At 48.2% G+C, this 15,644-nt stretch overlaps 1 protein-coding gene across 1 annotated transcript; it reads left to right on the forward strand.

Moving 5' to 3' along the window:
* Positions 1-77: 77 nt before the first annotated feature.
* On the forward strand, positions 78-14,064 carry CDHR5 (cadherin related family member 5). Its single transcript, XM_027696379.1, has 14 exons — positions 78-989; positions 1,176-1,354; positions 2,198-2,248; positions 2,477-2,569; positions 2,694-2,792; positions 3,806-3,916; positions 4,258-4,434; positions 4,786-4,876; positions 6,133-6,230; positions 6,553-6,759; positions 7,242-7,358; positions 7,893-7,965; positions 10,079-10,239; positions 11,089-14,064. Exons 1-14 carry the CDS (start codon positions 911-913, stop codon positions 11,671-11,673), a joined length of 2,121 nt encoding a protein of 706 aa, XP_027552180.1. The 5' UTR covers positions 78-910; the 3' UTR covers positions 11,674-14,064.
* Positions 14,065-15,644: the final 1,580 nt, after the last annotated feature.

Here is a 15,644-nt window from a genome sequence, read left to right on the forward strand (position 1 = left end):
GATCTTCAGCTGCAGTCCTGTGCCGAGCACAACCCTGCTCAGCCCATCCTGCTCCAGCACTTTTCACCATCTATAATGTACCTGACACCTGCAAAGGAGCCCTTCCCACTCCAGTGCTCACCTAAGCACCATTCCCTTACTGAGGGGCTGAACAAACCTCGGCAGTTGTTTATTTTGGTCCATAGGAAGTCTCTGCTAGGAAAGATTCCTCTTGGAGTACTTTCAGAAGGAGTGTTGACAGCCTGGATTCCATTGAGCCACTAGCAGCCACTTGGCTGAGGTGCAGCAGATGAAAGCCTTCTGAAATCAGCTGGGAATTTAAAAGAATCAGTGAGAGCAGAGGTCCCCTGGAAGGGGATTCTGGGAGGCATCCCTACAAGGAGCCACTGCTGGCCACTGGTAGAAGGAGGTGTGTTTTCCCTACAGAGTTGCTGGGCAATTCCTGGGCTGCCGAGCCTTGTCCCTGTCGGGATCTACTCTGCTCACCTTGTGGGATACAGACCCCATCTCTGGCACATTAGAAACCTTCCCACTGGGAGAACCTGGAGAATACAGGCAGCTTCCCAAGTGCCAGCCCTTGTCCTTCATGCTCATCTCAGGGGGGAGGGCTTGGCCCTGAGTTCTGAAATGCTTCAAATACATTCTTGTTGCCATGAAGAGTTCAGGATAGGAGAGACCCAGGGAAAAAAGAAGAAATAGGAATGTACGTGTCATCATGTTCCATGACTGGTAAATCTTTCAACAACTCACCCAATGAGGCAAGGAGGCAAAGGTTGAAGCTCAGCAATCCAGTCCAGTCGCTGTTTCTACCGTCACAAAGCCGGGAGTGCAGGAGACGGCACCGGGAGAAACGGGGAGAGAGGATCAGCTTAGCTGGGAACAGGGATTCTTCAGTGACTGGCAGCTCCCCATGGCTTTTTCTCGCTGGCTCCTCACACCTGTGCTCGTCCTGCTGCCCCTCATGACAGGGGTTTCAGCACAGCAGCAAGGTAAGCTCCTGCAGGAGGTCCGTGGGCCCTGGGAGTGTCCCCAGGCAGCGGTGGGATATGGCTGGGAGGTGGTTGCTTTCCTCAGTGACTTCACCCTAGGGGGACCAGAGAGGTCTTGGCTCTCACCGACTCCTTCCCAGTGGGAATCCCCAGGCAGCTTCCCATCTCATCTGTGTGTCTTTCCAGGATGTTCTGTCGATAACAGCAATCCGAAAGTTCCTGAAAATAACCCTGTTAACTACACGGTGACCACCATCCACGTGGAGCCAGGCTTCACCATCAGCATCGACCCCCGGTTCCCCGACGGCAGGTTCTTCACCATCCAGGGGGATAAGCTGCTGCTCACAAAGGTGGTGGACTATGAGGTGAGTCAATGCCTGAAGGGACGGACAGGAAAGGTGGAGAGGGGCTTTGGAGAAGGGCCTGGAGTGACAGGATGAGAGGGAATGGCTTCACACTGACAGAGGGCAGGGTTAGATGGGATATTGGGAAGAAGTTTTTCCCTGTGAGGGTGGGGAGGCCCTGGCACAGGTTGCTCAGAGAAGCTGTGGCTGCCCCATCCCTGGAAGTGTTCAAGGCCAGGTTGGACAGGGATTGGAGCCACCTGGGATAGTGGAAGGTGTCCCTGCCCATGGCAGGGAATAGGACTGGATGAGCTTTAAGGTCCTTTCCAACCCAAACCATTCTGTGATTCTATGACCTTGTATGAAGCTGAAAGGCAGCATATAAGGTCACTGTTCATTTAGGTTGCTGCTACATTCTTTTACCTCACTGCAGTGCTCTGTGTACAGCCACAAGCATCCTTAAGTTCCCTTTCAATGTAAACCCCCACATTTATTTGAGTCAAGAGCAGCATCCAGAGTTAACACCCTGCAGGTGACACTGTACTTGCCACATGGAACATTTCTGATTCATTCAATTTAAAAAGAAATCTCTGTTTGAATTCACCTGAACTGGGAGAAAATGACAGGTTAGCTCTGTCAGCATCTTACAGGAGATGCAGGGAGAGAGGCTGGAAGGTTGGGCCGGTTTGACTCCATCCCAAGACCCCAGCACCAAGGAAAGAAAGGAAAAGTTAGGTACACCTGAAAACAAGATAAAGCCTATCAGCATTTCTGATTCAGCAAAGCATAAATCTGGGTCATTTGCTTTGAAGGAGTTTGCACATGTTGGCTGTTTCTGCAGTGGTGGGTTTGTGTTTCCTGCAGGAAGACCCCCTGCTGGTGGTGTACCTGAACTGTGAGGACTCTGCTGGCCAGGTGAGCCCCAGGATGAGGAACTGCACCCAGCATGTGCTTCCCTCTGCTCTTCCCACACAGGCATGGGGAGATGTCCTTCTCCCTGTGGGCACACACACTACACTCCCAGCCTCATCCAGCCCCCACCTAGCTCTGCTCCTTACACCATCCCCTCTGGTCACTGCAAACCAGGAGCAGCCCCAAGAACCTCTTTCTGGCTCTGATTCTCTCCCTTTACCCATTCTGCAGAGCGATTCTTTGGAAATCATTGTCACCATTCTCAACGAGAACGACAACGATCCACAGTTTCCGCAGCCGAATCTCACCAGGTCTGTCCCAGAGGTGAGTGTTTTTTGGAATGGAAGAGGGCACTGGGTCACAGTGCTGTGGGACTGAGGAAGGGTCAGCAGGGAGGGGCTTCAGCCCATTTCACACAGTGAATAACCCCAGCAACGTGTTTTTTCAGGATACAGAAGTGAATGCAACCATTGTAGCCCGTGAAGATTTAAGCGCTACTGATGCTGACCTGGACATCATCTACTATGAACTCACAACCACAGTGCAGGTGAGCGTCTCTGGGCAGAAACAGTAGCTCTGGAGAAGCTGGATTCAGAAGAGCCCCAGTTCTCAAGCAGTCATTGCATTTAGCTCTCAACTTTTACAAACCCCAAACATTTATTTGGCTAACAGAACAGAGCCATCAATGCTGCAAGTATTGAATTCTCTCACTGCTCACACTTTTATTGCACTGTACAGATTAAAGTTTCATCTGGGATATTCAGAGCCATAAAACTCAGGGAAGTCTTGTTGGGATGATCTGTAAACATATCAGGAGACCTTTGTACCTCAGGGAGCTCAGAATTGCACTGAGTCAGATGGGAAACGGAGTCCTTGCCCTGTTTGCCAACAGCAGCAGAGGAAATGGATTGTGCACACAGTCCCTGATGCCAGCCTGGAGTGCAAGGGCTGGCTAGAAACTAAAAACAAAAGCAAATTCAAGAGAACCCCCAAATGTATGTTTGCACTTTTGAAAAGCATTGTGGAGGGAGCAGACAGTGCCTGACACACATCCGTTACCTCCATTACCCCAGGGGTTTTAGGGGCTGGGAACAGAAACCACCAGTTTCTGCATTTCAGCTCTGGGAACAGACTTTGCATTCACAATGGTGTAAATTGAGAGGATTGAGAAACTCAAAGGAATTGTAGACAAGGCATAAGATTAAAGGAGAGCCAAAGCAAATGCAGAAGGCTATAAACTGCAACGTACGTTACTTCAATTTGGCTTTACAGTTTCTTCCAAAGTCCAGACCAAAAATGAAGGCTTGTTGACAACCTGTTGAGTGTAGGAAATAAATGAGGTAAGAGATTTCAACCAGGAGGAGGAACACACCTTTTGACAAGCCAGGCAACTCCAATGTGCAGTACCAAAGATTAAATACATCCAGCATTCCCACACTTCCCCCCAGCCAGTTCCCCAGGATTAAAGGTGCAATTGAGATGACAAACACAGCAACGAGCAGGATTTGGAACATGTCTGTGACTGAGTCTGCTATAGGATTTTTCCTTTTCCCTTGCCAGGGCACAGACGGTTATTTTGCCATAAAAGGAGTTAACAACCCTGAAATTTATTTACAAAAAGCACTGGACTATGATAAATTTCAGTCAACGAGGTTGCTGTTGTATGCAAGGGTAAGTCCCTGGGGAGGAACAGAATGCCTCGTTAGCCCGGTGTCTTTTACCTGAAGGGTGAGTTTGGATGGGAGATCTCTGGGGTGGCAGAGGGAGGGTGGGTGGTGGGCTTGGAGCAGCCTTTCACCCTCCACAATTACAGGGACAGACTTGCAGTCAGCCCACCTTTGTCAGCAGAAGCAGACAACCCACCACTTTAGCCAATCTCACATGAATTGCTAAGCCTTAGACAGAGTGGAGTGACAAGGGCTAAAGGACCCTGGGCCCTGCTTGTGGCAGGTAGGCCCTTCTTTTGGCAGTAAAACTGATGTCTCATGAGTGTGCTTTGCCTTTATCTACAGGACAGGCCTGTGGGCAGCCCCGACCTCACCAGAACAGCTACTGCAACAATAACCATCCTGATCACGCAGGCAGACACCAGAGCACCCTGGTTCCTGCCCTGTGCCCTCCTCCACAACGACACCAGTGTCTGCATCAGCAGCCCCTACTCCGGGATCGTCAACATCTCCGAGCTGGCGGTGAGCAGGAGCCACCAAACAGGGCCCTAATGCTGTTCCCAGTGGGAATTGCCTGGTAACTTCCATGAGCTCCTGCTGGTCTCCAGTTACAGTGCAGAGGGTTCAGCAGGACGGGGAACCTTTGTCACCCCGGAAGGTGGAATTCCCCGCCCCAAGCAGCACTGCTGCTCCTGCTCCTGCAGCACCCCACTCCCAAGGCTGGCTCCCCTCTGCCCTGTGCCAGCCACGTCGCAGCCATAAACCCCATTCTGCCCTCACAAAGCCACCAGAGCCATGCTGGGATGGGAGAGAGCCCCAATTGCTCATTTAGTGCTGGTTTGTAGCATGTGAGGCTGTCCCTTCTCATTGCAGGTGGAGCCACTGATCCTGAGCCCAGGACCCATCTATGCCGTTGATCCTGACTACACCATAAACGAGAAGATCGTGTACAGCATCGTTGGGGGTGAGTGGACATTGTCACATTGCCACCTTCCCCAAAAGAGCACTGCTCAAGTCCCCTGCAGTACCAAGAGCAGGTACCCCCATGGCACCTCACTGAGAGCCTGGGCATTTGCCCCCATTTGTGCCACAGAAACACTGTGAGATTCACAGAACACTGTGGATTAAGTAGAAGAAATAGTCTGTACAGAGAGGAAGAAAAAGAGAATTACAGTCCCGCAATCCAATCTCAATGAAATTGGGTTTTATGGGAGGTGAGACACGTTTTATCTTTAAGTTTTTAGACATGATTTTGCCAGTCTGGTCATGCCACTTTCATTCAGTCTTTAAGCTGAACCTAAAATTCTCACTTTATCAGCATAATTTTCGTGCAGTGCCAAGAATTGTGTTTTTATTCCCCAGCACATTGCCACTGCCTCATCTGCCCTGTTTTAACCTTGATTTCAAGAAGATCACTTGAATACAGCCAACTGATTGCCAATCATTGATTGGGCCCTTTAAGTCAGTCAAAGGATTTATTTTTTTATTTTATTTTAGTAATAGTGGGGTTCTGCATAGTTATCAAGGCAAAAGTAGAAGCTGTTGGCCAGGTGGAGTGTTCCTTTCCCTTTAGCTGTGCCTCATTCAGCAGTGAATATCCTCCTGACAACAATACATCAAAGAACCCTTAATTCCACTGGCATTTTGGATGCATGTGGCCTCCCTACCCCACAGGCACCCAGTCTGGGGGTCGTTGTCTAAACAGAGCCCAGAGTGTCTTGGAGTGAGGAAGTGAACTAAAAATTCTGCTTATATTTTAACACATATCCAACACAGGTACTTTTATGATTCACATACACATGTAGGATGCTGATTTCTACCCCTGCATCAATACAAGGTTTGTGTCTAGACTCCCTTTGTAGCCAATAGAGAGAAATAAGTATTCCCAGAACAGAATGGGAACTGGATAGAGACTTCCAGTCCTCAAATTGCACCAGAGGCTCTGGGCATTTGTCAGAATTTAAACTGACAATATCTGGGCCCAGGTACTGGAAATGCAAAGCTTTACTGTCCTACCTCATTTAAATGGGTTCACACATGTGTGTTGTGTTTCTCTGAGTCCTTGGACAGCACTCCCACCCTTGGAGCAGCCAGGCAGGCAAGGAAAACGGCACTTTGTCCAGGGGATATTGTCATGAAGATGTAAAAGAATGAGTCTGTGAGCTCCAGGTCACTTTATGAAGAAATTTGATGATTGAATGGCCTTTCCATTTTCCCCAGGGAATACAGATGAAGTGTTCTCAGTGGATGCAGACACAGGGAATCTAACTATGAACAAAATAGTGACTTCCCCAGACTCCTTCCTCTTGCAAGTCATGGTAAGTGATGCCGTTGCAGACAGTCACCCAGCAGAGCTGGATTTCTAGGAAACAGCAGCCAGCATGTGACAGGAGTCAGTGATGTTAAGAATAACTCAGTTCCTCCCTTTCTTTTGGAAGAGCCCAGTATCTGTCTTACACCAACCCACATGCAAAGCTCTTGCAGAAGTTAGGAGACTTCTCCCTCATGGGTGGTGACAGCAAAGGAAAGTCACAGAATGGGGCCATCCTGCTGAGCTGGGATTGCATCAGGCCTGTCTTTTCATGTCTCCTCACAAGCAGGGGAAGCATCTCCCTGGCATCTGTCTCTCTTCCTCCCCAGGCCACCCAGGTCAACAACGTCCGGAAATACTCCGTGGCCACTGTAGAGATAAGGGTCATCAACAAGAGCCTTTATCCCCCACACTTCGAGAGGGAGCTCTACAGCGGCACCGTGGTGGCTGGACTGGCCCCAAGGAGCTTTGTCTTCCAGGCTGGAGATCCTTCCACCCCCCTGATAATCACAGCAGCCGACGATGATTTCCCTGATGTAAGAGACTGGAAAGGCACCGTGTTGGGCTCAAAGCAGGATCAGGAAACAGGAGGAAGGGGAGGTGGGGAGAGGCAAACGCATGTTGTCCTCTAGTATTCCATATTATATTTCCTTGGAAATTCCACATAGATCAGTACCACTTCTGGTGTGATGTAATAAGGAAAAGCTACCGGACCCCCCTCTTCCAAAGCCAGTCCCATATGGATCTCTTGCATAGATGTATTTTGCTTGGGCAAATAGTAAAGTTACCAGTAGAAGCTGGGTAAGACTTGGGAATTTTTTTGAGGCGTTTGTGATACTCTGAGCACCAGGGTGAACACAGGTGAGTTCAGCCTTTCTCAGCTGCTCAGTGCAGATTTATTTTTTGCACCACACACCTGCTCGTACCTCAGGTGTCTTGGACAAGTGCTGCCAAGGGGTTGTTAGGAAGGTGCACGTGGAGCAGAGTGTGGTTTGAGTGTCACTCTCTGGCTTTTCAGAAATTCAACCCAAACATTGAGTACTACATCAAAAACAGCACCGACTTCATCGCAACCAGAGACGGACTCATCCTGACCAACGTGGTGCTGCAGTCCCCAGGAACTGTGTCCATCGAGGTAGGGCAGCTTTCTTCTTTATTTTGTCAGGCTTGTGGAAAGAAGGGGAATTCCAGTGCTTTGTTTGCTGGGGTCAAAGGAAGCAGTTATTAACTTTAGGCTTTGAAAGAAGCTGCATGTTCCCTTTGCCCATCTGCCTGCCAGGTCCAATGGGGTCCCTCAGGCTTGCTGGCACAGTGCCATGCCCTGTGGAGCTGTCTGAGCCAGCCTGACCACAGCGTTGCTGTAGCTACACAGGCAGGGCACAGAGAGGTTGCCAACACACGTTGCTCCTGCCCCACACCACCTCAGTACCTGTGCACTGCACCGTGCTGGGAATTCTGCACAAAGCACAGACCTGGGTCAGGTCATCCACTTCCAGCACAGGGAATCTTCAGAGCTCTTCTTCCTCTGTGACCAGGCTGTCCAGCCCCTGTGCAGGGCTGTGGTGAGGAGATGGACAAGATACTTTGTCCTCAGAGGGCCCCTCCCAGACCTGGAGGGTGAGCTGGAGATTTGGAAGTCCCTAAGCCTCTCTTTCCCATGTTCCCATAGGCTGTTGGAAAAGATGTGTTGAGCCTGCAGGAGGCAAGCACTGTAATTGAGGTGGAGGTCCTCCCGGCCACAGGTAGGCTGGGGGCTCTGGTTCCTGCTCTGTGGAGATGACTGGGGAGTCTTTTCTGCTTCTCTGGGCAAACTGGCCATGAGAGTCACCTGCTGAGTCTGTGGGCCTGGGCTGGGGCCAACCCCATACTTGCAGGGGCTTTAACAGAGAAAACACTCCAACAACATCCTTACACACCTCAAACAACCTCCTGAGACTTTAAGTGGTGCTGTGCATTGTGGTGCCTTTTCTTGTTATCGCAAAGCTAAATCTGGGGCTGATTCATGCTGGGAAATAATGCAGGATGTCCTATCATGGCAGGGGAGGGTTGCCCTGAGACCTCGGTACCTCACTGCTCCTTTTTAGCCAAACACAGAGAAAACTGCAACTCTCTTGCCTGTCTTAGGTCCAGCAGAGGGTAGTTGGCACTCCCCAAAGCCTGGCTTGCCCATGAGCCAAGGCATTTTCTACTCAGGTCAGGTTCTTTTACCACAAGACTTTACGGTCTAACCAGAAGAAATAACCCATGAGTAATAAGATAGACATGAGGCTTCATACATAACCCTCCAGCTACTATTTAACTGTGTTGATGTAAAAATAGCTCACACTTCCATACTTCTGAGAAGTGACTCTTAAATAGGTCTGATAAATTAATTAGGTTTGAAGTTTATGAAACTTATACTTTGCATTAAGGTGAACCAATATCATGCATTTTCACATCAGGATAGGCACACAATGCCCAAACTCCACTGGTTTCTATACAGTGATGTGTGATTGATGTTCCATCACTTCACCCTCTCATCACCACCATCATGGGGTGAGGAAAAAAGTGGGCTCCTGGGTGTAAATTTGGATTCCCTAAAGGCAGAGTCACTGCACAGCCACAAACCACCTGACCCCAATGCAAGGGCACAGTCCAGCTTGGCAGAGAGCTCGTTCAGGTGTCAGTACAGAGCTGGAAATGCTCCAAGCATGTACCACCACTTCTGGGCAACTTTGAAATGTTGCCCTTGCTACTTAAACCACACAAAGCAATGGAGCTGCTGAATGTGCAAAAAGATACATTGAAATGACAGGGAATGGCTCGGAACCTCTTAGAGGAATTCTGTGCCATAGCCAGAACCCAGGGATGGCCCAAACAGATCTGAGGTTCCCTTTGGCCTGGCCAGACCCTCCAGGTGAGGCAGGGTGCACAGGGGCACAGGAGGAGTTTCACAGCTCTGGGACACACTCTGGGCTGTGGCTCCCCAGGAGACATGAGTAAGCAGCAAAAAATCACCAAGGTCCTAAGCCCTCCCCAGGGTATTAATGATAAACCAGGGAGGGGATACTCAAAGTCCTTTATCATAAACGATCAGGAGGAGAACAAAACCGTGTTTCATTAATCATTAATGAGAGTCATTTACACTACAAAATGAAGCTGGAAAACTTAAAGAATCCCACCACCAAGCCAAGCTGAGAATGTTTCTGTCTTTCCACTACGCTGTTGATTTCTGTACAAATGCCTTACACTGGCCAGGGGCTGGAAGCAACAGCTGCCTCTGGGTAGGCTGAGGAATATTGCTACAGCTACAAAAAGGCAGGAAAGGGTTTCCTGCCCCAGGTACTTCCTACTGCTTTTCCTATTTCCTATTATGCTTTTCTGTTTTTTATTTTAACATGCTCATCACTATTGGAGGGGATTGTTCTGGATTAAAGGAAGCTTTGCATTTTCACACACAAATGTACAAAGAAACCTCATTTTTGCATTCTAGTGTAAGATGGTGAAGTGGGAAAGTCAAAGACCTACATAAATTTGCTCCATGTAGCATCTGCTTGCCTAATACAGTCAATTATATATTGATTTAGTTAAATCACCAGGTAAAAGTCATTATCCTGTGAATGGCTACTATTTCCACTTCATGTAATTTATTGGAAATTACAATAGTCTATGTAATAAAAACAAAACCACCTCTGCTTTTAGGGCAGAAAAAAAATGGTATTCTGTGATATCAGATATATCACTGTCACATTCTGCAGCACAGGATGCTTCCCTGCCCTTTCAAACTTGGTTGGAGCTTCTTCCACAATGAAGGGTTGTGTTAAACACACTGGCTGCCAGTTTGGGCTCTGTAACACTGGTTTGTTTGCCTCACAGCTGGAACCTCCTCTGATAAGATGTACTCTGCTCAGGACATGGGTATCCTAGGGGGCACCTTAGCAGCACTGCTCTTAATTACCTTGATCTTCCTTGGAGTGCTGGTATGGAAATCCAGTAAATGGTATGGAAAACCTGTCAAACACCTGCTGAAGAAGAGGGTAAGTGCCTTGGTTGTAACTGAATTTCTAAGAGTTAGAAAGTGGCATCTGAGGAAGTTTTAAAGTCTGGGTGGGCTGCCCAAATAGCACACATTTGTGTGAAGGTGGTAAATCACTCCCAATACAATGTTTGCACAGGTAACCTTGCTTTGGTGGTGTTTGCTGCTGTTCTTTTCTGCCCCCGAGGCTGGAGCTGTGTGGTAGATGGGGAGCAGACATGGGAAGGAGAGGACCTCAGCTCCAGGGAGCACAAAATCTGGGATGAATTTGACACATATCAGAGATGGTCTCTAAACCACAGTTCATCCTCCCTCCATAGTCAAAGGAGAGAAAGGTCCCTCACATTTGAGAAGCCTGGGCTCAGACACTTGTCTGCACTTCAGCTATTTACTTTTGGACCTCTCAGGGCCCTGGCAGACTGGTCACCTTGGAGTTTAGGGTGTAATTTCTCTGACCAGATGTTGGTCTGTGCCTTAGGATGGGACTGCCAGGAGCCTAGACATGAGTGCAGAGCACATGGCTCAGGTGGAGAACAACAGTCCTTCCCCCTGGGTGAGGTGAACCCCCCTCCAGAGTAATACCTCAAACAGGTGGGGACAAATCAGTGCACAGTGCTGGTGCTCAGCCCTCCTGGAAAACATGCCCCCACTGACCTGAGAAAGCTCCAGAAATGGAGTCAATAAAAAATAGCTGTGCCAGGGAGCTGTATCTTTCCCTGGCTTCAAATAGGTCTAACTGCAAACCAAGCTGAACTTCCCTGGGCAGGAGCTCAGTCACTTCAGCCACCCCTTCCCTCCCACCCCCCATTTGTCTTCCTGTCACTACAATCACAAGGTGTCTTTCCTGTAGCTCTCCAAGGAAATCTCTGGGGGTCACGACAACGAATATTACCAGGAATATGAATACCCAGACGTGAGCACCACACAGGATAAGACCTCAGAAAACGGCAGCGTCCGCTCGGAGACTGGTGTGCTGGAGCAGCCAGCACCTCCCCTGCCCTCCCACAATGCAGGGGAAACTGAGAGTCTCTCAAGGGGTTCTACAGCTTCCAGCACCATCTCCAACCAGGGAGAGAAAGAGGAAGAAGTGGAAGAAGAGACCGGACAGGAGAAAGAGGTGAAGTCCATCCTCAGGACAGAGAGGCACGTGGCAGACGACGGCTACAAAGCTGTGTGGTTTAAGACCGATGTGGATCCAGAGGCTGGAGAGAGGGTTGAAGTGATTGAGAACAATGCAGCAGCAGATGATGATGATGATGACAGTGACCAAGATCTGCAGAAGAATGAGGAGGAGGAAGAAGATTCTGACCTGGATGATCAGCATGGAGGGCTGGGACTGTCCTTCGCCTCAGAGAGCTCCTCACCCCCAGCTGCAGAGGAGACAGTCAACGTGTCTTATACAGATGCAGTGACAGGAGATGAGTCTAAATTATAATGGAAGTGGGCCTACATCCCCCCCAAAATGGGGGAATCTCAGCAACTTTGCTGGCATGAAGCCCATCTTTCTGCTCAGGGAGCAAACTGGAATGCAGAGGATGAGGTTACCTGCCCTGCCTGTCTGAATGCAGCAAATAAGGCTAGAGGAGATTACAGCTGATTTACCCCTTCAGTGAGACCTTGGAACGTCACTTAAGATTCGAGGGGGAGAACATGTTTCATCTCTCCACTTCCTACCTGTTTCCCTGGGCCCCTTTACATCACCTTTCCCAAACTGGCTGCAAGTACAGCAGAGCTGCACCTGAACTGACCTGGCAGCCCAGGTCTGACCTTAGCCCAGCTCAGGGAGCAGTTTGGTTACACAGCCCAGTGTCCATCTCCTTGGTGGGTGAATAAGCCAGCAGTGAGTGCTTGGCCGTTCCCTTCAGGGTGTTACAGTCTGGTGTCAGCAAGTCCCCCTGAGCCTGCAGTTGCTCATGTGACTGTATCCAGGAGCTCACTTCAGGGCCTGGCTCTGCTCTGTGCTCCAGCACAGGCAGCTGGAATGTGCCACCACAGTCCTCTTCCTGCCACCAGCCAAGGGGTTCTACACTCAGGAGCTGCTGTTTCCTCTGTCATTGGTTAACAAGCACCAATCACTTGTTCTTTACTGAAGGACTTTGTCATCAATTTTCTATACCATAAACCTGCTCATTGTGCATTATTTTAACTGTCTATCTTCTATCTGTCAGGGAAAAGAGCTCCTGAGATATTGCCTTCAGTTATGGCGCTGCCAAGTCAGCACTGTGTTTCCAGGTAGCAGGGGGAGGAAGGTGTTTGATGTTCCTGTCCAGATTTGCACCTCCCATTGACCCATCTCTTCCCCCAGCTGGCAGCCAAAGGCTTGGCTGGTCTCCACTGGCATCTTCTGATCATCAGCACAAAATTTATCCTGCTCCTGGTTTTCTCACTTTGGGGCTCACTGCAGAGCAGACATGGGTTGTGGAGCATTTAACTTCCAGTAAAAACTTGAGACTGTCCAAGGCAGGGATGCAGCAGGAGGAACTTGGGTCACGGGGGTTTATCTCATTTTCTCAGCTTAGCACAACAGCACAGGATTGCAACAAAGTAAGTGTCATGGTAGAGGAGCAAAACCATATAATCTTGCCTTTTCCCTACAAACCAATCTCCACTTTGCTGCCATTACTCCAGATAAACCCGAGAGAGAGAGAGAGAAACCAAAGGATGACTGCTGGGATCCTCAAGTACTCCAGAGCACAAAGGGTTTGCAAGGACGCTTTTATCCTCTAGGCCCATACTTTATTCCCATCCATGTCCCTGTCCCAGTGTTCAGTGCTCAGTTCTGCTCTCCTGAGAGCTGCCCTGGCTGTGTGGCCTTTAGGAGCTGCACTTGAGCTGCAGGTGGAGACGTGGGAAGCTTTGATCCCTCCTGCAGCCGAGCTGTTTGCCCAGGAATTACAGTGTGGTTTGGCTGCTAGCGGAGGGCAGGGAGTGTGCCCTGTGTTTGCCATGTAAACAAGGCTCCTCCTGCTGCTTTGGGTCGTCTCCAGTAAGCATTTCCCACGGGACTGGGAGAGCTCTCCAGCAGCTCCTGATGGCAGCCCACCACCCTCGGGCACAGCGAGGGCAAGGGTGAGCCCAGCCTGCTGTCCCTGGTGCTGCTCCTGGGAGAACTGTGAGGGGTGGGAGAGGCTGGAGTGTCCCTCATGGCTGTGCCATGTGTGCTCATTCCTGTCTGTCAGGGCACTGTCGTCTGTCTGTCTGTCTGGGTTTCTGGCACAGTGATTCACGAGCTCCCTGGATCTGCAGTCTGTGCTCAGCTTCCAGTGCTCCCCCTTCCCTCCCCGGGGTGCTCCTCCTGCTGTTGGAATCAGACTGGTCCCACTAAGCCAGGCTTTGTTTTCCTCCAATCCTCATCAGTACACACAGCCACGGGGCTTGGTGTTTTTCAGGGTTATGCTTGTTTAATTTCCAGGGAGGTGATGTTTGGTAAATACTGTGTCTGTGGAAGTGGTGGTAGTTGTTGTGAGGAGAACTAATAAAACTTGGCAGCAGGCAGAGCTCAGCTTCCTCCAGCTATTACCTTAAAAGCCTCCAGATCCTGTTCTTCACTCCTGCCTTTTTGAAAAAAAAAAGAATAAAAGAATGAAAGGAACAAGAAGAAAATGTAACCTTTCCAGTTCAAGTCCATCTGAGTTTACCCTCCATCTGATTGGATTTGTTTGTCTGCTGAGGCTGGGAATGTTGACAAACATTTTGCATTATTGTACAACAATCATGTTCATTTATAAACATCTGCATGGGAAAGAAAAATGTACCGATAGAAATGTTTTTAGAAAATTGGATCAGCTTACGTGTTTTCTGATGTCAAATAAACACCTAAGTACCTGGAAAAGCTCATCCTTGCACTCCAAAGACACTCAAATGCTTTTGGAAGTTTAACTCTACAGGTAGATTTAAGAAATCTCTCTCACTCTCTCCCAAATCAAGCTCTGATTTTTATTTCTGTATCAGCTTAGAATGATATTTGTTTAATATTTGTAAGGCAGAGCTATAAAAAGTCAGTGAACAAATCTGCAGGGTGAATACCAGCAGTTCCAGTGTGGCAATGGGAGATGTGGGTTTGGGATTTTACATCTGCCAAGGAAGAGGATGCTCATGGCTTTCCCAAGCCTGGAGCACCCTCTCCTGGAATAACACCCCTGGGAAGTGCCCATTTCACCCTCCCTTTGGCCTCTACAAGGAAAAGTAGCCACTTCCCTTCTCAGCTGCCAGGGGAAACTCTAAACCTGAATTGGAAAAAATCAAGTAAATACAGACATTTTACCTGCAGGAAGCAACAGAAACAAACAAAAAAATCACCAAGTGTCTGAAAATTCCTTTCTGCTCACATTCTGTCCCCATTTAGAACTGAATAATCCCATGGATTTCATCAAGTCTCATTGGCATAACTGACAGCAAATGCACCTTTTTGCCTTTTTTGGCCCCCAAGAGAAGAATGCTTTTGGTACCTGGCAGAGTGCAGGGGACTCTTGTTGGTTTGGCTTTGAAGGGATGGAAGAGAGCTAGAGAGCTTTCTCTTTGTATGTAGGAGAGCAGAACAATCTCCCTTTTTTCTGAGTCAATAATGAACCCTGATCTCTTCAGTCACATCATTAGGAGAGATTATCCTTCTTCTCAAAGAACAACTTCCACATGATAAATAGTCAGCCATAAAAGACCTGTTTTAACCTGATTTTTCTTGGATATTGAGTGACCTTAGCTCCAAAATGGATTCTTTTTCCCTCAAAAAAGAAGTCGATTCAATTTTATTCTGGTTTGTACCTTTTATTTTTTCATTAGTTAGTTACTAAGTCCTCCTAAAAATAGAACAGACCTGAGCAGTACACTTGTATGATAAGTCATAATGAAAGAGCTGAAAAATTTAAGACACCACATTATACTCGATGTTATGCTGGGATTTACATATCTTTATGCATACATTCTGCATTTTATTGTAGGATAAGTGTGTTAACTGTTCAGGTATAAAAGTAACAGATTTTTTTGGGAGATATAAGGCCATGTGTCCCTTTGAGGTATGTCATTAATTTTTTGCCTATGTAGTGAAGAAGAACCACCCATCAACACCATGATCCAAGTTTGTCTCATCTGGGAGTATGGAATCTCCATAACCCACAGGCATCACAAATGGCTTCAGTCTGGGAGTTAAGGTCAGTTATGAAGAAAAAAAATCACTTTTTACTCATCAAATATTCAATTTTTTTTGTAACAAATATTTCTGTTCTTGATCACCTTTCCAGTAATAGCAGGCAGCTAATCTATATTACTCACAGGATATTCCTGTCCAAATCTAGGGAAATTTTTTTTGCAGCTGCCACATATTTCAGTTTTTGCAGATCTAGAATGCAGAAGGGAGCAAGACATCAGTATTTTTAAGACCCTGAAGATGTTGGATTTTATTAAGATCTC

This window comes from Neopelma chrysocephalum, unplaced genomic scaffold (genome assembly GCF_003984885.1).
Source record: "Neopelma chrysocephalum unplaced genomic scaffold, ASM398488v2 Primary Assembly neopelma1_106b, whole genome shotgun sequence".
Classification (NCBI taxonomy): Eukaryota; Metazoa; Chordata; class Aves; order Passeriformes; family Pipridae; genus Neopelma; species Neopelma chrysocephalum.